This window comes from Juglans microcarpa x Juglans regia, chromosome 1D (genome assembly GCF_004785595.1).
Source record: "Juglans microcarpa x Juglans regia isolate MS1-56 chromosome 1D, Jm3101_v1.0, whole genome shotgun sequence".
Classification (NCBI taxonomy): Eukaryota; Viridiplantae; Streptophyta; class Magnoliopsida; order Fagales; family Juglandaceae; genus Juglans; species Juglans microcarpa x Juglans regia.
The window spans coordinates 43,473,054-43,498,459 of NC_054594.1; the positions used below are offsets into that span (position 1 = coordinate 43,473,054).

At 39.3% G+C, this 25,406-nt stretch overlaps 1 protein-coding gene across 1 annotated transcript; it reads left to right on the forward strand.

The window, feature by feature from the left end:
• Window positions 1–866: 866 nt before the first annotated feature.
• On the forward strand, window positions 867–25,244 carry LOC121257991 (N-terminal acetyltransferase A complex auxiliary subunit NAA15-like). The gene is made up of 26 exons (XM_041159303.1): window positions 867–1,124; window positions 2,218–2,296; window positions 8,115–8,197; window positions 8,300–8,449; window positions 9,216–9,331; window positions 10,231–10,336; window positions 10,487–10,558; window positions 10,654–10,769; window positions 11,832–11,964; window positions 12,737–12,814; window positions 12,902–12,955; window positions 13,121–13,191; window positions 18,587–18,641; window positions 18,743–18,838; window positions 19,155–19,283; window positions 19,417–19,499; window positions 19,596–19,826; window positions 21,810–21,942; window positions 22,022–22,129; window positions 22,207–22,338; window positions 22,670–22,726; window positions 22,917–23,014; window positions 23,117–23,175; window positions 23,281–23,392; window positions 23,520–23,620; window positions 24,453–25,244. Exons 1-26 carry the CDS (start codon window positions 1,074–1,076, stop codon window positions 24,659–24,661), a joined length of 2,712 nt encoding a protein of 903 aa, XP_041015237.1. The 5' UTR covers window positions 867–1,073; the 3' UTR covers window positions 24,662–25,244.
• The last annotated feature ends 162 nt before the right edge of the window (window positions 25,245–25,406 follow it).

Consider the following 25,406-nt stretch of genomic DNA (forward strand, 5'->3'; position numbering starts at 1 on the left):
AAAGTTTAAAAAATGTGTCTTTATACCATTGAACAAAGCATAAAAATCAGGACCATAAGGATTTGTTTGGTAAATATCATAAAATGCAACATCTCATAAATGTAAACAATCTTTTGAAATCATTTTTTGTGAAAAATCAACGATTTAACTAGTTCTATCTAAGGAAATCTCTGAAGATACGGTGTATGAGACCAAAATTTACTCTTTGAAGGGCCTGCTTTAGAGCATTTTCATTGGGTTGGCTAAAATTTAGATAATCTGTGTCAAAAAGACCCTGCATTGAATTGGACATCTCTAAAACAATTTGGACTTCTGCTACAACGGTTGGCCAAAGATGGAGAACCACAATTGATTCACCAAATATTAAAATATTAATTTCTTACTCCAACCACTTGTAGGTATTTATGTAGGTAGATTTTTTATTGACATTGAAATGGGATGTTGCTAGATATTTGATTGGTGAATAAGAAATTTAGATAAAATTTTAGATAAGTTTAATCTCAAATTTTGGTTATTAACATTAAATGATCTTTGAAAATATGATTTTTTTAATATTAATTTAATTAGAATATAATTATTATTAATATTAAATTGGTATAATTATAAGATGTGATACAAATAAATTAAATAAAAAAATATTAATTTAATAATATTTTTTTATTATATAGTGAGTGAATGACTAATCCAATGTGAAGATTAAAGTTAAATGAAATAGATAAATGTAAAAAAATATGATATTGATTAAATTTTAAAAATACATTTAACCAAACCATCGAGAATTAAATAGATTTCTAACATAAAAAAAAAAAAAAACTAAATAAATAAATATAAAATGCTTAATTGTACGTCATTGATCTTCGAGCCTTCGATCATGAAAAAAACACAAGAGAAGTAAATAACCCCCAGGTCCCAACCTCGGACGCTTTTCAAATCGTTCGCCGTAGGGTTGAAGCAGCAGCAGATAAACGCCACCTCTCTCTCTCTTTCTCTCTCTCATCGCAGCTCTTGATACAAAAGAGACAAACCCCAACTCTGCGAGACTTCTCTGTCTCTGTCTGTCTCGCCGTGACACAATGGGTGCCTCTCTACCTCCCAAAGAGGCTAACCTCTTCAAGCTCATTGTTGTAAGCTCCGATTCCCAACTCACTCACTCTCTCGCTGTCTCAGTCAATCTCTTTCTACATCTTCTTCACTGTTATTTATTACGGCACAACCGAAGTTCGTTCACATTATCTCGCTTATTTTCCCCACTACCCAAAACCCTAGATTATTTTCTTTATTATGTAGCTTTGTTTCTAGCTTTTCATTTATTTTTTCTTTTTCTGGAGAAAAATATGATTAAGCGAACTGGGCTTTGAAGTGATGGTTGGATTCGTGCTTTTAGTTTTATATAGGAAGTTAGTGGTGGGAAGACGGATAAGGAAAAATGGAAATTTTCTGTTTCATTGCTTTCCGTTTTCTCTCGGCATATGTGATTAATCAACTATAGTTTGCATAATTGTGTCAATCTGCTTTAATGCGTGCTTTTCCTGTGGGATTGGATAGTTTGAATGGAACAACAAACTATACGAGTTTGGATTTTGTCTCTCTGTTTTTTTGTTTTTAAAATCTTTATTTTAGATTGCTTCTAAATCGAACGAAAATTGAAGGGAAGGAAAAATTGGGGACTTTGTTGGTCATGGGTGAAAATACTTAATTAAAAGTGTGTGTGTGTGTGTGTGTTTTTTTTCCCTAATTGTGCACAATTGCTTGAATTTTGGTTTCTAGAAGAATCATATGGGTATACCTGCGAAAAAAGGGAAGAATCAGATGGCTGGAGAATAGTTAGGAAGTGTGTGGGTGCGGCCTTCAATGGATTTCTTTATTTTGTGTTATAACTTTGAAAAATGTTACTGGTTCAGTTATGCAAAGTTGAGTTTTGAGATAAAATATGTTGAAAATGTTATTTTCAACTTGAGGTTGGATTTTTTGCACTATTCTACTGTTTGTTTCGTCCGGATGTGATGTATGCTATACTTGAAATGACCTTTTAGGGACAACGTATGGACATTCATATGTATGTATATATATATGTCCATATGTACTTCTTATATTATGCCACATTTCTTTTGATGTATTTGCTTCCAGCTTATATTTTCTACATTAACAAGCAAATCTACCCAGGGAACTAAAATTAATGTGGAGAAAATTCTTAACTGTAGCTCATTTTCTATGCAGAAATCGTATGAAACTAAACAGTATAAGAAGGGGCTGAAGGCAGCAGATTCCATATTGAAAAAGTTTCCAGACCATGGAGGTAATTTTCATTTCATGCTCCCATCTGTTTAAATTTTCTTTATTTTTGCAAAATTGAAGTACTTTTGGTTTGGGAGTTACTTCTAAACACTGAACTTTATATTGCTTGATTTTTTCTCTGTACAGTTGAGAAAAAAAAATATTGTTTCATCTCGTTTCCGTTAATGGTGGTTGAGTTTAGTGGTGATTATCTATCGTGTTGAGTGTTTGCGTCGTGATGGGGTCGAGTAGGAATGTTATCATTGATCAAAAGTGTTTTGAGTTTAAGATGGTTAATGAAAGATGGTGGAGGATAACAGGGATCAATTGTCGGGTGGTGAATCACATTTCCATTGACCATGAATCGTTGGGATGGTTGGCTGCCATGGTGAAGGAAGGTGCAGCCTTTGGGGGTCCTCCTGTTTTTCTTAAAACAAGGAGAAATGGTTCCCAGGTTTGGGTGGTGTAGAGGCAGTGTAACTCCTACGGGAGTTTTTTCACCTTATCGGAGTTCGGTCAAGCAAGGCAGCGTGGGTTGCTAGTGATACCGGAAGGGAGGAAAGAAATAGGATGGAGAAACTTTGGAGACTTGTTGGAGGAACTCTCTGCAAAATCCTCTGTTTTGGGAGGGAACAACAGAGGGACTCGCCCATTGATGCCTTATCCTTCATCATAGGGCCACCAAGCATACTCTTCGTACAGAGAGGCCTTGTCTCGAGCCCCAAAACGTGCAGAGAGGGCATACATTCCTTCTTCTTTGGTGCAGGCATAGCTGTGTGAAGGGAATGGCATGAGTGTGTCGGGGACGAATTGGGCATCTTTGTTGCACGCCTTGACTAAAATGAAGATGCAAGTGGGCTGCTTGCAGACTAATATAGAGTTACTAAAACGCTGAGTTGAAGAGGGGATGAAGAAGGACTGGGACATGGGCTAGGAAGAAGGCCCTGGTAATGGGTTGGGTAAGGGAAAAGCTGTGGCCTCAAGTGGCCTAGTGGCCCCATCAGAATCTCAAGTGGCCCAGCGGCATTTCACACAGGCCAGTGTGGAGCTCTAAGCCCAGGCAGTGAAGCCTGTCTGGAGGAAGAAGCCGCAGGACCTTAGTGGCCCGTCGACGTGTCGGCTTGTGCCACCGTCGCCGGTGATACCTCAGACAACATCGCCGAAGGCTGTAGAAGCTCCGGTGGAGGTCCCATCGTCGGAGTCTACTTCATCAGAGGCTGGAGGAGGGCTTAATGTTTCCTCGCCGGTTTGCATTGACTTGTTACTTGCTCAGACCACCTCACCGGAGCCCACAGGTGCACAGACAACTGCGAAGAGGTCAGAGATGGTGTCTGTGAGTAGTGACAAGGCTGTTGTCTCCAAGCTTGCCACGGTCAGCTTCTGCGATGATGTTTTGGAGCTTCTGACTTCTCTTCAGGCACAGAAAGCCCGAACAACCTCAGAGGAAGTCTCGGAAGGATTACAGATGGTGTCTGCGAGCAGCAACAAGGTTGTTGTCCCCGAGCTTGCCACGGTCAGCTTCTGCGATGATGTTTTGGCCATTGTTCCTAAGCTTTTGACTTCACCTCAGGCACATAAAGCCTCGACAACCTCAGAGGAAGTCTAGGGAGGATTACAGATGGTGTCCTATGCGCCGGTAATTGAGGAAGGGGAAATTGTGGACTTATTGAGGTCAGAGGAGGAGGGGACTAGCCTGTGGAAGCAATCCTGCTTTTCGAAGATAGTGAGGAGGAGATGGGTAGTCTGTCTCCTCTACAGACACTACCCCCTCAGATCGCACCTAGAGCATTAGATTGGGTGCTAAAAAAAGTCGGGGAGCTTCATGGGTGGGTAGGATTAACATGTGATGGATATGAAGAACAATTCAAGGCTCTTCTAATAGCCATTGAAGCTGGCAGTTCCATGGCCATGAACTTAGTTCTTAGAAAGGACAGAGAGCTGAGACGATTGCAATGTTTTATCAATTATGATAACAAGGAGGGAACTTCGGGGAGAGTTAGAACAAAAGGGAGGGACTCAATTTTTGTTAATGAAGTCTAAAATACTGTCTTGGAACGTAAGAGGGATCAATGACGTGAATGAACGTCTTCGTATTAGATCTCTTCTACGTAGTTGGAAAGTTGACATTGTTTGTCTACAAGAGACAAAATTGAGTGGTGTTGATAGAAGTATAATCTGCAGCTTGTGGGGTTGTTCATTTGTGGGGTGGTGTTATTTAGCTTCGTCGGGGGCTTCGGGAGGTGTGTTAGTGATGTGGGATAGGAGAGTGGTGGAGATGGTAGAGGATTGCGTCGGGTCCTTTTCCATGGCCGTATCTTTTAGGAACACTGAGGATGGGTGGAGGTGGGCTCTTACGGGTGTGTATAGGCCTAATGTACTAATGTGGATAGTGATAGAAACTTATTGTGGGAGGAATTGGCGGGTCTAAATTCTTTATGGGATTTACCTTGGATTTTTTGTGGCGATTTCAACTTTGTTCGGTTCCCTAGTGAGAGGGCGGGGACATCTACAACGACGAGTAATGGAAAACTTTTCAGAGTTGATTTTTGAGTTGAATCTCGTGGATCTTCCTTTGGTTGGGGGGGGGGGGGGCTATACTTGGCCCAACAGTCAAGGGTGGTCAAGGTTGGATAGATTTCTAGTATCCTCTTCATGGGAGACACCCTTTCCGGAACTATGTCAGAAAAGGTTGTCACGAGTATGTTTTGATCATTTCCCAATTTTGCTGGATTGTGGTGGCATTCATGGGGGTAGGCGTCCATTCAAATTTGAGTATATGTGGCTGGAAGTTGATGGATTTGTGGAGAAGGTAAGGGCCTGGTGGGAAGCTTATTCCTTTGATGGAACACCTAGTTTCATAGTGGCGGGCAAACTTGAAGCTCTAAAGGTTGACTTAAAGAAGTGGAATGAAGAAGTATTTCGACATACGGAAGTGCAAAAAAATATTCTTTGGGATGAGCTGCAAGTATTGGAGGAAGGTGAGGTGAATGAGGAATCTTTGTCAAGAAAAAATGTGGTGGTAACCGAAATTGAGAACGTGTTTTTGATGGAGGAAATATCTTGGAGGCAGAAATCAAGGGCGCGTTGGTTGAAGGAGGGAGATAAAAGCTCTAAGTTCTTTCACAAGGTGGCTAGTTCTCATAGGCGCCACAACGCGATTAAAGTCCTTTATTCAGGCTCGAATGTGTTACAGTCTCCCGAAGAGATTCAAGACCATATAGTGCAGTACCATGAGGAGCTCCTAGCTGAAAAAGTTGAGTGGTGCCCCGAACTGGATGGTTTATTTTTTGATCAGCTGAGGTAGCAAGTTGGTTGGAGAGGCTGTTTGTTGAACATGAGGTGCATGTAGTGGTGAGAGGCATGTGCAAAGATAAAACTTCGGGTCTGGATGGTTTTTTCATGGCTTTTTTTCAAGAATATTGGGAGATTGTGAAGGAGGAAGTGATGAGATTTTCCATGATTTTCATTCTAATCTTAAGTTTGAGAAGTCATTAAATGCTTCTTTTATTGCTCTTATTCCAAAGATAGTTGGTGCCCATAATTTGAAAGACTTTCGACCTATTAGCTTGGTAGGTGGGATCTACAAGATTATTTCAAAGCTGTTAGCTAATCGTATGAGTTTGGTGATGGACAAAATCATTTCCAAACCTCAAAATGCTTTCGTTTGGGGGTGGCAAATTCTGGACTCTGTTTTGATAGTGAATGAATGTTTGGACAGTCGGTTAAGAGAAGGCACTTTGGGGGTCCTTTGCAAGTTAGACATGGAAAATGCCTTTGATCATGTGTGTTGGGATTTCCTTTTTTATATGTTGAGAATGTGTGGTTTTGGAAACAAGTGGTGCGAATGGATTAAACACTGTGTTTCAACCAGTCGGTTTTCAGTTTTAGTTAATGGAAAATCTTGTGGTTTTTTTCATTCTTCGAGGGGTTTGTGACAAGGGGACCCATATCATCTTTCCTCTTTGTTTTAGTAATGGAGGCTTTGAGCCGCATGGTGGAGGCTATCGTTAGGGGGGGATTTATTGCTGGTTTCTCGGTGGGTAACAACAGTTCCATTTCTCACCTATTATTTGCGGATGATACGTTTATCTTCTGTGATGCTGTTAGTGACCAGATTCAAGCTCTAAGGGCGGTCTTGTTGTGTTTTGAAGTTGTTTCGGGACTTAAGGTGAACCTGGGGAAGTCGGAATTGGTACCGGTAGGGGTTGTGAGTAATATTGCTTCATAGCAGAGTTATTGGATTGTAAAATTGCCTCACTTCCTATGAAATATCTTGGACTTTCTTTGGGGGCGTCATTTAAAGCAAAGAGCATTTGGGATGGGGTGGTAGAGAGGATTGAGAAAAGACTATCGGGGTGGAAACGGCTATCAAAAGGGGGGAGGTTAACACTTATTAAAAGTACCCTCTCCAACCTTCCTACTTACTATCTTTCCCTTTTTCCATTGCTGGTTGGAGTGGCTGACTGTATGGAAAAGTTGTTTAGAGCTTTCTTGTGGGGTGGCATGGGGGAGGAAGTCAAATTTCACTTTGTAAATTGGCAAAGGGTGTGTTGTCTGATTGCGAATGGGAGATTAGGGGTGCGAAATTTGAGCATTTTCAAATAGGCCTTTCTTGGTAAGTGGTTGTGGAGGTATCAAATGGAAGAGACCTCGTTGTGGAGAGAGGTAATCGAACACAAGTATGGTAGTGAGTGGGGGGGATGGTGTTCCAAGGAGGGTAGGGGTTCCATATGGAGTAAGCTTATGGAAATTTATTAGAAAGGGGTGGAACACCTTTGAAAAACATATTAGGTTTGGAATGGGTGATGGAGCAAGACTCTGCTTTTGGTTCGATGCTTGGAGTGGGGAGTGGCCTCTTTCCATTGTTTTTCCAGTTGCTTTTAACATGGCTGGAAATCAGCAAGCGGCAGTTTCAGATTTGCTGTGTTGTGCCAATGGGACGGTAACTTGGAATGTCACGTTTACTAGAAATGCTCAGGATTGGGAACTTGATGAGATGGCAGCTTGTTTTAGACACTTGTATTCAGCAAAGGTAAGAGGAAATGGGGGTGACCGTATGTTGTGGATTCACACGGGGAGAAAACGGTTTACTGTTCAATCTTTTTACAAGGTTTTGATAGTACAACAGCCCACCTTTTTCCCGTGGAAGAGTATTTGGAAAGCACAAGTTCCGTCTAAAGTTGCGTTTGGAAAGATTTTGACGGTTGATAATTTAAGAAAGCTGGGGGTATGGTGGTCATGGAGTGGTGCTATATGTGCAAAAGGAATGGAGAATCGATAGATCATTTACTTTTACATTGGGAGGTGGCGGGAAAATTATGGGCTGGTATCCTTGATAGAGCTAGACTGAGTTGGGTAATGCCTAAGAGTGTGGTGGAACTACTAGCATGCTGGAACAGGAGGCATATCAGTGCACAATTGGCAACAGTGTGGCGTATGATACCTTTGTACTTAATTTGGTGTCTATGGTCAGAATGGAATGGTATGTGTTTTAGTAACAAGGAGCGTTCAGTGGGGGAAATCCGGAATTTTTTTGTATTCTCTCTTTTACAGTGATTTTCTGCTATTGTTATATCCCATTCTGATAAGTGATAAGGGGAGGTGGGTATGAGATCTCACATTGCTTAGGAAGGAGAAGTTCTTGCTCTTGATAGTTTATAATATTCTAATGGGGCTCCAATTGTATAATTGACTAATCTTTTTGGAGTATAGACCATGTGGTTTGGGCCTTCCACTGGGACATTACATTTTCCCTCTGGGTTTAAATTTATTTTTTTGAGTTGATTTGCATTTTTTATTTCTTTATGTTTGTGGATTTATGTTTCCCTCCTGTTTACCAGAAACTTTAGCAATGAAAGGTCTAACATTAAATTGCATGGACCGTAAATCTGAAGCATATGAGCTAGTTCGGCAAGGACTTAAGGTTGGGATGCATTTCCCATTCATTTTGCGATAAAGCATATTCATTTTATGGAATCATTTCTTTGCAATGTGATATCATACCTGAATTCTTGTCTTGATGCAGAATGACCTCAAAAGTCATGTTTGTTGGCATGTTTATGGCCTCCTTTATCGGTCAGACAGAGAATACAGGGAGGCAATTAAATGCTACCGAAATGCCCTGAGGATAGATCCTGATAACATTGAGATACTAAGGGACCTGTCACTCTTACAGGTATGTGTTCAATGCTGATTTCTTGTGTTGATGACTGCTTACTGCTGATCAAATAGCTAAGCTCTGTTCTGGTAAATTACAATGAATTTCTGGAACCATATTGGCATGGATATTTGTATTTAATATTGGCTTACTGCATGGCATATACCAAATTTTCTTATGCAGTTTGTGCATTAGTGTTTGCTATGGTACATAATTCTGTGTTAATAGTGTTCTGTTACCACACTTGTTCATAAGGATGATGTGTGCGTTCTGCTTCTTTCATACTATTCCTAATTCTTGGCTATTGGGATATACTGGTAAAGCTGGGGGGTATATTTTTCTACATGCCTATACGTCTCATGGTCATTCGAAATGAACATTATCTATTTTTTTAGCGTAATGTACTTCTACTCTCTACCTCTAGAGTGTTGTTCTTAAGTAGGTCGGTGCCTTTTCTCGATACCTTACTTGTAACAGCAAGAATCAATCCCGATTTGTGTGACCTTATATGCAGCTAATAAGTCTGTCCATTTGAGTCAGATATGGACATAATTAAATTTGTGGATATAAGTTGACATGATGCATTTGGGGCAAGGGAAATCACCACGTGCGAGTTAGATGATTCCTCATGGTTTTTTCTTGTCATTGGGGTTTAGATTTTGTTTCATGTTTCCGTTGAGTGTGCATGCTTTTGTCATTTTTCATATTCGTTTCTGTAATTATTATAGATTTTTTCATTTGGCTACGTTTCAGCAAATGGTTCCTTTTACCTTCCATTTTACAGGCACAAATGCGGGATTTGACTGGTTTTGTTGAGACAAGACAACAGCTTCTGTCTCTTAAACCAAACCATCGCATGAATTGGATTGGCTTTGCTGTTGCCCATCATTTAAACTCAAAGTATGGTTGGATCCTTGGATTTGAAAATTTGAAAATTAATTGACAATATTTTATTGTGCATGTCTATTTTAGTTTTTATTCACGAGTTCTGGTTACGATTGTTTCATGGTAACTGAATAATAATTTATTTGTGCGTACCAAATATGATCATGGAATTCATTAAATTTGAGTTGGCTGTCCTTCTTCATTGCGGGTATTAACAATTTTATGACATATTTATCTATGGATAGTTTAGCAGTTTTTTTAAGATATTGAATATCCTGTGGTTGATAGTAACAAGATATTTATCTTCCACTAATAAAAAGAAATAAAAAAATAGATATTTATTTTCCACTCCATACTAATGTTTTACCATGCGCACAATGGTTCGTTTGCTCCTTGAATGATAAAGATGTTTTATGATTAACAAATCCATCTTGATCAATCACATTATACGCATCAAAGTCATCATTAAACCCATGCAGACATGAACTTTTTCTATAGGCTTTATATTGAGAATACAGTTAAAAGGGATTGAAAAATTGAGCCCCTGAAAGAAATCTGAGCAAATTTTCCCACATGTGGATACCTGGATGATCTTGCTACAAAGGGCATCTCTCTTCTTCTGATGGTATTCTCCTTTGTTTGCCACAAGAATCCGTAGGAGAGTACTATTTAAACAGAAGATAATCTCTCTTTTTTCATAACACTTCATTAACAAGTGCCAAAGGCATGCCAGGTACCTGATTATCTACTTATACTGACAATTCCTTATAAACTTTATTTTGATTTCTAAATGCAACTCATATAGCACTCAATGTTCACTTCGGCAATTAAAATTTTTTGTTCTAATTTAATGAAGTAGCAATTTAGATTCTCAATTTGTTTATTACTCTAATAAACTTCTGTTGATGTATCAGCGCATCAAAAGCAGTTGAAATTCTGGAAGCATATGAAGGGACACTGGAAGATGATCATCCTCCAGATAATGAACGTTGTGAGCATGGGGAAATGCTCTTGTACAAGGTATTATCGTTGACTACATACATCTGCCAGCCCTCATCTATACTGGGATCCTTTTTCAGTTGTTAGATGCTTTATTTAGATCTGTATATAAGAGTTATTTAGTTTAATTGCATATACCTGAACTCACATATTTTGTGATGTTTTGAACAGATTTCTTTGTTAGAGGAATGTGGATTTCTTGAGAGAGCTCTTGCAGAGTTGCACAAGAAAGAGTCAAAAATTGTAGGTGTTTTTTTATGTTTCTGGGATGATTTTCTATTATTGACTTTACTATTGCTATAAGGATCATCAGAGGCCAAACTGCTCATGGTTTTTAGGTTGACAAATTGGATTGTAAAGAGCAAGAGGTTTCTCTTCTTTTGAAGCTTGGTCGCCTGGAAGAAGGGGAAAAATTGCTCCGAGCATTACTTTTCATGAATCCTGACAATTACAGGTACTTTATAGTCAGTTTCAACATTGACATTGAAAGAGCCTCTATCTGAATGACTAATTAAACGAGAAAAGATCTCTGATCTACTTAGATTCAAATAATGGAATGAGCTGACCTAAAATGGCTCAATATGTTGTGATGTTAATCGTTATTGTCTCTCTTTACTATGGTTGATTTGGTGTTTAGTATGTCCATTTATTTTTGATCCACTTAATTCCTTAACTTATAACTAGTTGTTCTCCTTGTATACTTCCTCTGTACTTAGGCTTTGCCTATTTACTTGATCAAATAAAATCTTATTTTACCTAGAAAAATGCATTTCTTAACAGTATCTCTTGCCACAGTTTTTCTTTTTGTTGGTTCTTGAAGTTTGGTAAAGACCAGAGATTTGTTCTCATTGAAAAGATCATTTATAGGAAAATGGAAAAATAAAAACTTTTCCCAGACTCCGTGTGCTTGTATGCAGTTCCTTCTTCTAGTGATTAAAATCTGTAGTTGGTTTTAGTTCTATGCCTTTTGAGTACCTTAACTCTTTTGGACCAGTTATTGACCTCATGTATAATTCCCCAGATAGTGTAGATCAATACAATTTTAATCCCTGTTTAGAAAACAGTTGTCATTATGAGCACCTATAGCTATCAACAGAAGGAAAGAGAAAAATGTAAATCATGGTGGGACACCTGATTATTTTCACTTGATTTGCCATCTCCAAAAGCCAGATCCACAATCAAAAGTTTTGGTCATGTTGGGCTGTTTTATGAAGCTTTCTTTCACCATATTGGTGCTGTTTTTTACGTTTCAAAAACACGATATGTGCGCCAGCTTAGAATATAAGCAACTCTAGCTCTTTTAGCAGGAAAAAATATCTGATGATTTCTTTCTCTTTCTCTCTCTCTGATTGCATATATGATATATACACACTTACCTGCAATCACATATATTGCACACTTATATATCTGTGCGCACACAAAAACCTACATGATGTAACTACTCTCTGCAATTTGTTGAGTTATGCTTCGAATTTTTACTAGTGGACTGATTTTATTTTTATTACTTCCATGTTAGATATTATGAAGGCCTGCAAAAGTGTGTTGGGCTATATTCAGAAAATTCCCATTTTTCTCCTGATGAAATTGATCGGTTAGATGCCCTGTACAAATCGCTTGGGCAGCAATACCAGTGGTCATCCGCCGTTAAGGTAAGATTGTTGTTTATTGCATCTTCCCTTTCTTTAGAATGGAAATATTATTTCCCGCTGAATTTATTACAAAGCTTTCCAGGGATGGGTTTAAAATATGCCTTCAGAAACTTTAACAATCTCTCCTGCTTTCTAGTGTGTAGTAGGTATTTCCTTTGTATACTAGTTGGGCTGTGCCTATTCTTGGTAATAAAATTCTTATTAATTATAAAAAAGAAAAAGAAATTTTAACCATCTCTTATCATCTCTAAACTGCCATCCTGCTAAATTTTGCGTGCTTTGTTAGTAGGGATTTTTCTTCATTGTAATTTTCTCTTTCTTTTGGGCATCTCATACCTTATCTTCATGAAGACCATGTAATCAAACTTAAAACATTTTTTTTCTTGTCAATAACTGAATGCAACGAATAGCATTGTAAAAGGTTTTTCCCTACAAAATGAGTCCTTCCCAAAGTGATCTTGGGTGAAATAATATTTACTAACTGGACTCGTTGGATGACAAGGAATTTTTTTTTTTTTTTGATCTGTAAAGAAATTTTTATTGATCAAGAGAGTAGGGATGACAAGGAAAATAAGGAAAAAAAAAAAAAAAGAATCTAGGGGACAAAGTGTCATTTCTTAAAATCAGGTTAGTCCATAACACTCGCATGTTTTTTCATATTTATTGTTTGTTCTTGTTGTTATCACCACCACCACTGTGATGATGGTGTGCCTAATTTCTTTATATTGTAAAATTGACTTTTTAGATTTGACCCTTTTTTCCCTGGTCTCAGAGAATACCACTTGATTTTCTGCAAGGCGACAGGTTTCAAGAAGCAGCAGAAAATTATATTAGGCCTCTTGTAACCAAGGTATTTATGGCTCTTTCTTTTGTAACTCTTATTGTTCTGTCTAGTTTTCTGTTTAAAGTCATAACTGTTCTTCTTGGGGATGTTTAGGGAGTTCCATCATTGTTCTCCGATCTCTCTCCCTTGTACGATCACCCTTGCAAGGTTAGTATGACCATGCTTATTGTTCATCTGATATTAATTGTGATATTTTCCTTGTATGTTGTAGAACTATGAGAAGCAAAAATATTTTTGAGTTGGCTTATTATTGTTGTTGCTATTGTTATTGTTGTTATCATTGTTGTGATTGTGATTGACAATTTTGTGCAGGTGGATATTCTGGAGCAACTTATGCTCAAGTTGGAGCATTCAATAAGGACAACTAGCCAATACCCTGGAAGGTTATATATGCTTTTCACACTCATATTATATTGTAATAGAAGTATCAACAAAGTTCTCTTTTAGACTGGTTAAAACAGTTGACAATATTATGCATGTGGAACCCTTTAAGGATACTGCATTGGAGTATCTTGCTCTTTGGATTCCCTCTCTCCTGTTCTTGGAGCAATAAGGGCCACTGCTATTTTCTTATATAAAATAGGGGTATATGGTATGGGCCATCCATGTAGGAAGAGTGAAGCGGTTGAGAATTTCAAACTAGGAAGAGGAAAGTTGTGCTGGCATTGAGTATAAAAGATATGTCTATCGTGCCTTTTTTTCTTGGCATCATCTGGCATTAATTTCTAATTATTCTCTCTGAGCTTAGGATGGGTTTCTCGAAGGGCATTGCAATAGAACATAAACTGTTTGAGGTGGTAAGGAACAGACGCCATGTAACTCTGTCTGAGAAAGGATGGAAAATTGCAACAGAGATGAGATTGGGGCTAGCGACTGCTCGTTGGTTCTCTAAAGCTTTGGAGGATCACCTGATGTTTGGGAGGAAGGAGGATTACTCTGGGCATCGAGAAGGGGATAGAGGGTACATAGCCCAGAGGTGTTCTAACTTCAGAGGAATCTTCATGGCCTTAGTGGAGTACGGCGGGGGAGGTTGTCGGAGCTATATCTTCATTCTAGAGGATACGGATGGGATGGAGGAAACTAGTAGAGGAGCTGAAGGAAGCTGGAAGAAAAGGTGGCTTTCTGCGTTTGCCTCCATCAGCGAAGACGGTGCACACGTTGAATCCTCGGTCGTTCATGGAGGTGCTTCAAAGTCAGAAGAGGAAGCCTCGAGACGTGCAGTGCACAGCGAGGGAAGGCAAGTCAGGGTCAGGGGGCACCACTCTTTCATAGTATTCAGAGCCGTCAAGGGGGAGGCAGGGAAGTGGTTGGTCTAAAAGAGGAAATGTTGCTTCTGGCCTTGGATGAAATGGAGAATCCACTAAGTTATTTATTTGATGAAGTGAAGTGGCTTAAACAGTGCGTTAAGGTTAAGGGAATTCTGCAGTTGGGGTTGGTCGAGGTTGTAGCCGTGATCCAGTTTCGGCCTCAAAGCTGGGCAGGGACAGAGGGCCCAAGGTTTGTAGTTCTTCTGGCCTACCGAAGGAGATGGAAAAGGCCTTGGGCCTAAGTCCATGGGACAACCTCCAACCCTTACACAGACAGGCCTAGTATGGAGGAAGAGAGTGCAAGGGGGCCTGGGCTCGACATCTGTAGCCGAGTCACCGTCGCTGGCAGAGGGTCAGGCGACTTCGTAGAAGGCTGCCGACCTCCTGTCGGAGATTACGCCGGTGACGACAACACTTATAGAGACGGAAACACGAATTCTTGCAGTCGCGTTTCTCTCTGACTCTGACATGGTCGCCGGCGCACCCTCAACGTCGGAATCTACACAAAAACAAGCGTCGGTGGCTACTGGTGCTTTCGCGAAGTTAACCCAGGTGCTTAGCCCATCGGTAAGTGTAGATGTAGCAGAAGGGGGTTTGAAGCTCTTGGGTTGCCCCACGTCTTTGGCTGGGCAGAGTCTGGCTATGGTTTCGAAGGTCTTTAACCTTCCCACCAGCGTTCATGAATTGGAAAACTCACCAGGAAATGGAGGAATTCAAGAGGTCATTGGGGTGTCCTGCATAGGATTTGAAGAACAATTTGGAGCCCTTCTAGTGGCCATTGAAGACAACAGATTGAAGTCCGCAAATAAGAGAGATAGGGAACTTAAAAGGCTTCAATGCTCCATTAATTATGAAGCAAAGGAGGGGAGTGCTGGAAGGGATAGATTAAAAGGGAGGGGGTCCACCTTTGCTCATGAAACCTAAGATTCTCTCTTGGAACGTGCGGAACCTTAATGATCGCAATAAGCGCCTTTGCATTAAATCTTTATTGCGAACATGGAAGGTTAATGCGATGTATCTACAAAAAACAAAGTTGCGGGTCATAAATAGAAGAATCATTCGTAGTTTGTGGGGGTGTTCGCATGTGGGTTGGTCATATTTGGCTTCGCCAGGAGTGTCAGGTGGTGTTCTCCTTATGTGGGATAAAAGGGTGGTGGAGGTGGAAGAGGATTGTGTTGGTTCCTTTTCGGTTGCTAGCTGTTTTAAAAATGTGGAAGATGGGTGGGAGTGAGACTTTGTCGGCATTTATGGGCCCAATATGGATAGAGATAGGAGAAGACTTTGGGAGGAATTGGCGGGATTATATTTTTCATGGGAGGTGCCGTGGTGTATGGGTGAGGATTTCAACATCGTTCGCTTTCCTAGTGAGTGATTGGGGGATTATCGACTCTCTCTAGCCATGGAGGAGTTCTCGGAGTTCATTTTTTATCTAGATCTCATGGATCTTCCCATGGTAGGTGGTGAGTTCACATGGTCCAATAGTCGGGGATGGTCGAAATTGGATAGATTTCTTGTCTCTCCGTTGTGAGAGGCCCACTTTTCGGAGTTGTGTCAAAAGAGGCTGCCCCGTGTTTGCTCGGACCATTTTCCTATCCTGTTAGAGCATTGGCATTGGATTGGCTATTTTATTCTTCAAATTTTGACGAATATATAACTTTTTCACTTTTAGCTAATCATTCAAAACTTAAAGTCTACATTGGATTAGTCATCACACTCTCTATAATAATAAAATATTATTATTTTTTATTTTTATTTTTTATAATTAATTAATTTTATTTTCATAACCTCCTATAATCTCCAATAATCATATTCATTTTCATTTTTCCAATCCAATAAATAAAATTTCATCACACGATATCAAGGAAAAGAGCCGCGGGATAGAGAATGAGCCGAAATATAATAAACAATGGGTTTAGACTTGCTACAGGACTTTTCATCTTTGAAAAGAAAAATGAAATTACTGTAACTCATATTTGAGATGAAAAGTCTTTGGCTAATTCAATGTGGGCCAGTTATTGTTAAAATTAGTCAAATATAAAGATGAAAAGGCATTTGGCCAATCCAATGCCAATGCTCTTAGATTGCAGGGGCATCCATGGGGGGTTAGCAAATGATGGTTTTGTAGAGAAGGTGTGACATTGGTGGGCTTCCTATCAATTTGAAGGCAACCCCAGTTTCATTCTAGCAAGCAAGCTCAAGGCTTTGAAGCAAGATATGAAAAAGTGGAACTTGGAAGTTTTTGGTAACATTGTCAACCAAAAGACGTCTCTTATGAAGGAATTACAGGAGTTATAGGGGAGGGAGTTGATGGGAGATACCTTGGAGGGGGCAACTTTGAGGAAGAATTCGGTAGTGACAGACTTGGAGAGGGTTCTATTGATGGAAGAGACTTCATGGTGACAAAAATCCAGGGCCCTATGACCAAAAGAATGAGATAAATGTACGAAATTCTTTCGTAAAGTGGCTGATTCTCATTGGCGCACAATGCTATTGAGACACTTCATTCAAGTACTCAAGTGCTCGCTTCTCCCTTTGAATTAGAAAACCATATTGTGAATTATTATGAGAACCTTCTCACGGAACCGGCCTGTTGGAGGCCGAAGCTTGATAACTTGTTGTTTGAGTTCATTGATTCGCAGAGTGCGAGTTGGCTGGAAAGACCTTTTGATGAAGATGAAATTCATAAAGTCATTATTAGCATGGCCAAGGACAAAGCACCAAGCCCGGATGGCTTTTTGATGGGGTTTTTTCAAGCTTGTTGGGATATTATAAAATGTGATGTTTTGCAAGTTTTTGGGGAATTCCACTCATTCAAAAAGTTTGAAAAATGCCTCAATGAGACATTCATTGCTCTGATTCCAAAGAAACATGGGGCTACGACAATTGAGGAGTTTCGTCCCATAAGCCTTGTGAGTGGAGTATATAAGATCATTGCGAAGGTCCTGGCCAACCGCCTAAGTCTTGTTTTGGAACAAGTTATTTCTAAGCCTCAAAATGCGTTTATTCAAGGGAGACAAATCCTAGACTCGGTTCATATAGCCAATGAGTGCTTGGATCATAGGCTGAAGGAGGGAGTCCTTGGTATTTTATGCAAGCTTGACATGAAATAGACGTATGATCATGTGAATTGAGATTTTCTTGTATACCTGCTTGGGAAATGTGGCTTTGGTGATAGGTGGATTTCTTGGATTCAACATTGTGTTTCCACCGCTCGTTTCTCGGTGCTAGTGAATGTGGCTCCCCTGCTGGCTTCTTTAACAGTTCTCGTGAATTGAGACAAAGGGTTCCATTACCTCCTCTTCTCTTTGTCATAGTGGAGGCACTTGGCCGGATGGTAAAGGCAGCGGTGGGAGGCGGTTTCCTATCAGGCTTTTCAATGGGTAATGGTAATAATGGCTCAATCATAATTTCACATCTCTTGTTTGCAGATGATACTCTAACTTTTGTGAAGCGGATCATGGACAAATTCAAACTCTGCGAGCTCTCTTATTATGTTTTGAAGCTCTCTTAACACAGTTTTCCAGCTCTCTATAGTATTGCAGCAAACAAGGAGGCTTTCGTGGCAGATTTGCGGGTATCTCCTCATGGCCCTCCTTAGGGGAATGTACTCTTCAACCAGGATCTTCATGATTGGGAATTACCCACTTTCAGATTTTTTCAGCTTGATATATGCCACGGGAAACACCACAGCACAAGGGGATAAGATGCAGTGGAGGGTTAATGGCAGCAAGAAATGTACAATCAGGGCGTATTACAAAATATTGATATCACAAGCTGATGCACATTTCCCTTGGAAGACTATCTAGAGGTCTTGTGTGCTTCTAAAGTGGCGTTCTTTGTATGGACAACTGCTCTTGGGAAGATATTGACCACGGACAACTTGAGAAAAAGGGGCTGCGTTGTGATAAATTGGTGCTATTTGTGTAAAAAGAATGGAGAATCAGTGGACCACTTACTATTGCATTGTGAGGTGACAAGGGTGCTATGGGATGAGATCTTTAGAAGAGTCGACATCGCATGGGTTATGCCTTTGAGGGTGGTGGATTTGTTGGCCTGTTGGAAGGAGATTCAAGGTTGTCCTCAAGTGGCAGTAATGTCGAAAAGATGATTCCATTGTGCATCATGTGGTGTATTTGGTCAGAAAGAAATGAGCAGTGTTTTGAAGATAGGGAGCCTACAATGGCAGAGTAGCAGAATTTTTTAGTAAAACACTTTAATGCTTTAGTTTTCAGTCATTGTACTTAATGAAAACAATGTGCATGACTTCTTGTCTTTAATCTCTTGATCTTAGAATGTATTTAGGTGTTCTTTTGTATACTTCCTGTGTACACGGGTTATGCCTATTTCATTCGTATAAATAAAATTACTCTTACTTGTAAAAAAAAAAAAGATTATTCTTTCTGCTGATGACTTGTTGCTGTTATTTCTTTTTTTTTTTTTTTTTTTTTTTTTTTTTTTTTTTAATCTCCAGGGCAGAAAAAGAACCCCCTTCAACACTTATGTGGTCATTATTTCTACTGGCTCAGGTTGTTTGTTGTCACTTGGATGTTTAGTTGGTCTGTTTCTGTTTTTGACACCTTTATTCTGTCTACTTGGTAATATTCTTATAGATATTTTTCTCATACAGCACCATGACAGACGAGGCCACTATGACATTGCTCTTTCTAAAATTAACGAGGCTATAGAACACACTCCCACTGTAATTGATCTGTACTCTGCCAAGGTCTGTTTCTGTTTTCAGCTTGTTGTGCATCCATCTAATTTTCTTGTTCTTATTTAATTTTTCCTGTTTCTATTGGCTGTTGAGGGCTGCTTTGTTTATGTCCAAATAATCAGGATTACCTTTAATGTCAAGTTCAGAATATGGTAATGAAAAGAGATGAATGACACATCAAGAGGAGAACAAATTCTAAAAATTATTGATCAGTTCTGTTTTTCTTTTTTGATGCTCCAAGTAATTTAGCAAGTTGAGTAATTGTTTGAAAGCTTGTGATTCTGGTTCTTCTACAAATTAGTAATTCTGCTTGTCTTTTGACCAGAGTCGAATACTGAAGCATGCGGGTGACTTGGCAGCTGCTGCTGCATTGGCAGATGAAGCTAGGTGTATGGATCTTGCTGATCGTTACATAAATAGTGACTGTGTTAAGCGTATGCTGCAGGCTGATCAGGTTTTGAAGCTGCATTTTAATTATCTTTTGGTTAAATATGTTTTTTTTTTTTCATTTGTCAATTTGCAAGCAGTTTCTCCTGCATATATTTGCACCCTACTGGGTCTGCTTTATTAAAACTTCTGCTTTGAAGGTGGCTTTGGCAGAAAAAACTGCTGTATTGTTCACAAAAGATGGAGATCAGCACAACAACCTTCATGACATGCAGTGCATGTGGTGTGTCTCTTTTTGGTGTCATGTTTCTTGGTAAAAGTGCTATCTAGATTGCAGCTGTTTAATGTGTTATGTGATATTCTTTTGCATCTTTGGAAGGTATGAACTTGCTTCTGGTGAAAGTTACTTCCGTCAGGGTGATCTTGGACGGGCCCTGAAGAAGTTTTTAGCTGTTGAGAAGCACTATGCCGATATTACTGAAGACCAATTTGACTTCCATTCTTATTGCTTAAGGAAAATGACTTTGCGTGCCTATGTGGAAATGCTTAGATTTCAGGATCGTTTGCATTCACATGCATATTTTCACAAAGCAGCAGCTGGGGCTATCAGGTGAAACATTTTTGTAGACTGGTTTTTTTACCATTAAGACAATTTTATTAAAATAAGGCGCAGAGGAATGAAAAACCCCAAGTACCGGAGAAGTATATAGGAGAGCACGCAAATAGGGAGAAGATGAAGAACCAAAATCCAGAAATTCCAGAAAATTAGAAAAAGGAGAACTGTTATGAGCAATTTTCCAAAGACAGGGATTTGATGAAAGTATTTTAACTCAATCATCATCTTCTTGCAATTTGAAAACTACCGTCATTGTATTCCTATGGGATACACCACATTAAGCATAAACAAAAGAAGTCACTCCCCCACTTATGAATTTCATCGAATACCTACTTGACATCTCCAACAAGCCATTAGCTCCCCCACCCGTTGAGGCATGTCCCACCATATCCCAAAAGGATGGAAAATCAAGGCCACGTGGAATTGCAATCTTAAATTCACTTGGAGATCTAGTTAGTGACATACTACGCTTGCTGCTTTGTATTTGGTCTTTTTAGATGAAGTCTCATTACATAATATAGTGCATCTTTGAAGTTTCTAGCGCCAGATAAAATGTCGACAAATATTGTCATTTTTTGGTTCAAGCTTCATTTTTGGTTCATAAAGATGGTAATCCATTGTGGATTGAGGTGTGTCAAAGGTGCAGGCATTGTTAAGGTTTCGTAATTATAGCACAGATCGGAGATATGCTCATATTTGAATTGTATCCATGTTTTGGAGACATCGGCGAGCTGCAGGTAGTGGCATGGTGAGAGAGGATCCTCAATGCGAGTATTTTAGCTCCGAGATATGATGTGGTGCTGATGCCTAGAACAAATTAAAATCCATTTCTTGCAGTGTACCAAGCATCTCAGCCAGAGATGTGGCAATGGATTTGGATAATCAGTTGGATGGTATGCCATGGAATTGGTACCCATAAGGAGCATTCAAAAAACCTAATTGGTGGATGGATTGATCAGGGGCCATTCCTTGAAAATTGGGGTGCCCATGTTCCATGGGTTGAGTGTTAATCTATCCTCTGGATTTGTGAAGGTATAGATGTGGGTGCAGTGGTCTTGTGCTTCGAGCGAGAAGCCTGCTGAGAAGCTCCATGCATGGGAGAGATTTCCAAAAACTGTTGGCTTGGTTTGTTGAGTTGCTTTTGAGATTGAGAGTGTTCAGGTTTAGAGAGGTTAAGTGTCCATGGATGAGCACCATGAACATTCAAGGCTGTTTTGGTGGAAGGAGTATAAAAGAGTGGAGATGCAAATGTGGTTGAAATGTGGGTTGTGGATTGCAGCCTAACTTTTTCAAAGGTCAGGATGATTTTTGAATTTGTGGGGGAGGAATTGGGTGTTTTCTGCTTCTTTTGTGGGATGGAGTAGTGGAGATTGCTGATAGTTATGAGTGATGATTACAGATTATTTTGGGAGGTGAAATGGAGGGCTTATGGAGTGATGTAGAGACAAGTTCTTAGGAACGCTACAGAGAGTGGAGAGTTTTCCTGTCTTTACCCTCAGACAAACGCCATGTGAATTTCTTACTCATTGCCTCTGAGATTGTGCTTTGGTTGACACATATTGTATTTTTAAATCCTGACAACTTTTGTCTCAGGTGTGTTGCATGAAACAACCCACTATTTGGTTTTATTTTGTTTCCATTATTTCCTTCCTCTTTAAAAATTTTCTGAAAAAAGAAATGTAAAATGGCTATCATCTCATGGAAATGGATCCACTAATCCCTTGTACGAAAAAGGCTCTATTAGTTCCCCAAAAAAGAGGTATTGTGGACAAAGTATTAATTTCTAATGAAATGGATATAGAAACAGATTGAAGGAGGATGCTTTACTAAAAATATGCATTAGATTAATTTGTTTGTTTAAAATGTGATATGGTGTTTATTGATATGATTGTCATCATTCACTTACTGTGTAGTGTATGAAGTACTTTTATTCCTGTCCTTTCTTCATATTTTTGGTTATTGGCTTTTGAGATGTAGGTGCTATCTAAAGCTGTATGATTCTCCTCCAAAGTCAACAGCTGAAGAAGATGATGATATGTCAAAGTTGCTTCCTTCTCAGAAAAAGAAAATGAGGCAAAAACAGAGAAAGGCAGAAGCACGAGCTAAGAAAGTATTGTAGTTTGTTTTTGTGGCATCTGGGAATTCATCCTGCTTAAATGGCTTTCACCAAATTTTTTGCATTCTTGTAGGAGGCAGAAGAAAAACACGAAGAATCAAGTGCTGCTGGTGCTTCTAAGTCTGGAAAGCGACACGTCAAACCTGTAGATCCAGATCCGCATGGGGAAAAGTTGTTGAAGGTTTCTTCCAATTCTACTAGTGCATTTTAAATCCCAAGAGAAATATCAGTCTGTCATTCGAATATTGCCTTCTTTAGATTGAAGATCCGTTGCTGGAAGCTACAAAGTACTTAAAATTGCTTCAGAAGAACTCGCCCGATTCCTTGGAGACACACCTGCTTTCTTTTGAGTTAAATATGAGAAAGCAGAAGATTTTGCTTGCCTTTCAGGTATTTTTTCTGTTCAATTTGGAACATAGAAGCCCTCTTTTTCTGTGCCATCTTGTTTGTGAAGTAAATATTGAATTCAAATTTACACCCAAGGTTATCTTCAAATTACTAGATATAATTAGAAACTGTATCATTATTTTGTCTTGAAGGAAGGTGAGTTCTACCATGAATGAGGTTTTCTCTTTGTTAAGTCAAGTTATGAGGTTGATTGGATGAGCTGAATGGTTTTAGTTGCACACCTTGTAGCTCAATTATACTTCTGCTTGGACCTTCAAATTTAATTTATGATGACATTCGGTGGTTTCCTTTTCATTTTTCTTCTGGCTTCTAGGCTGTAAAGCAGCTGCTGAGGTTGGATGCTGAACACCCAGATTCACATCGCTGCTTGGTATGGTATCTTTGTTGTTGTATAAGTTAACTGCTGAAATAATATCCTTTTTGCAGTTTGTGCTATGGATGCTATGGATGTTGTTGTGGGTTTGTGGTGTCAGTCTGGATGTGGGGGATGTGTTTCTGTGCTTCAAAGTACAGAGCCCTCCTATTCCATTATCACTTACTAACAATATCCTATGTGGCAGATTAAATTCTTCCATAAAGCGAGGTCAATGGCTACGCCTATGACAGATACTGAGAAACTTGTATGGAGTGTCTTGGAAGCAGAGCGTCCAACGATCAGGTTCTCTTGTAGATTTGTATTCTAATTTCAGTGCTGCTCTACAATTTCTCATTTTCCATTATTTTTTTTTACTGAATGTCTTTATATATTCTTTTTCTGTAGTCAATTGCATGAGAAATCTCTAACAGAGGGAAACGAGATTTTCCTGGAAAGATTTAAAGGTCATCATAAACCTTATCTAGCCACTGTCTGAGCACCTTATCATTTGTTGCATTGTCATGATGCCTCCCTTTTCCTCCCCCCCTCTCCCTAATTTATTCGTGCAGATTCTTTGTTGCATAGAGCTGCAGTTGCAGAAATGCTTTATGTTTTGGAACCTGACAGAAAATTGGAGGCTATCAGATTAATTGAAGAGTCAACCAACAACATGGTGCCCAAGTACTGATTCTTCCTAGTAATTGGCATTATATCTTGTTTCTATTTGACTTTCTAGATTGAATTCTTCGCATTTTCATATCTTTACGAATGCTTAAGCATTGAAGCTCTGCATGCTCTATTATTATAGAAAGGGGGCACTTGGACCGGTCAGGGGATGGAAACTCAAAGACTGTATCGAAGTCCACAAACTCCTAGGCACAGTACTTGATGACAACGAAGCCTCATTGAGTAAGTACTTGCTTCTTATGGAGAGTGTACATGACACAGAATGCTTGTTGAAGCAAATATGAAATATAGGTGACTATGGTTTGTGTGGGAGCCCCAAATATTTTTTTGATGACGAGGAATCCTGGAGAATGTGGGAGCTCCAAATATTATTTATGCTTGATTTGTATTTCCTACATTCTCCTTGTTTTTTAAGCATCCATTGCCAGTTTCAATCGGCAACTTTAGAGATTTAAGATCAACCATTTTTTTTTTTGAGGCTCCAATAGTCAGAAAAACAACTCGAATATTTTTTAGTGTGTCAAAAGGCATATCATGTGGTTGGCTCTTTTATGCTTCTTATTATAATTGCGTTCGCCCTTATCTGATCTGACGTGTTTGTTATATATGCTATTTTGATGTTGTATGTTTAGTTCTAAAATATGGTTACCATGCGGTTTTATACTTATTGAAGTCTTGCATTTTCTCTTAAAATCATGGAGTTGGTGCATATCAGTATTCTTTCCCTTTATTTATTACTCCGTACTTGATTGCTTAGCGTGTTCAAGCGTGGAGATCTTTATCAGTTGTTGTCTTACGTTTAGTAAAGAAGTGGACTGTATGTGTATAATATTAGCACAGGCACAGCAAACAGGGAAACTGTTTTCCAACTGCTACATACATGGTAGGTACTAGCATTCTATTCAGAGGGGGGAAAACAGGAAAAAAACTATTAATCTACTTTTCTCAACTAATCAAGCCCCAATTGATCTCCTAGTGTTCTTCAGGTTCAGACTAATGTGGGTCAGATATTGTACTATATCCCTGGTACTATAATCAACATCCAATTTTGTAGGATGGAAGGTGCGGTGTGCTGAGTGCTTCCCTTACTCTACATACTTTGAGGGTAGCTGCAGCTCTGCCGTTCCAAACTCAGCATACAACCAGATACGTAAAAGCTCTGAAAATGGGAGTGCAGACCATTTAGAAGGTGGTGAAACTGCAGATTCTCTTGCATCCAATGGAAGACTAGAGGCATTTAAGGACCTTACCATCTGTCCATGATGTTGAATGTGCAAGTCTGCCAATGTATTTGCGAGTTACCATGTTTCAATACTAAATCACAGAACCAAGCTGAGACTGAGAAGTTGGGCGATAGGAGAGAAGGTTGCAGCACATTGAAAACTTGGAGTTTCTGTGCAGGTTATGGTGATCAGAATAACTGTTTCTTTGAGATAGAATTTCTCTTTCACCTGTCATACCTCCCCAATTCTGAGATGCATTCTATTTGCAAATGTGTATAATTTTACTTTCATTGTGTTTTAGGGTTTTTTTATTTGCTTGCTCATGAGGTTCTAGACAAAGGTGCTCCCTCGGTTTGAATCATTCTATGAGGTCACTTCTCATCTTTTTGGGTACGGGGTAGAGCTGAAGAGTATTCTTTTCCTTTTTTGAGTACCTTGTCCTACGTGCAGGGTTGCCGGGCGGCCTTGTACTTTGCCCATTTTATTGGCTTATTTACCATGTATAAACATTAAATTATGTGAAAATTTTGCTGTGGAATTCATAAAGGACGCGTTACTCAGTGGACAGCTTTAGTTTTATGCCATGTATGGAGATTAATAAAACCAATATGTGTCGCTATATCGCTACAACTTTCCGGCTATAAAATCAACAATCCAGAGACTTTCAAGGCTCTCGAATCGTATGTTTTGCCTACTCTGTTTCGTAATGAATTGACCATTTTCCCCACGTTTACCAGACACTAGTAAGTAGTAGGTTGAGGATCCACCCTTTTCAATTGAATAAA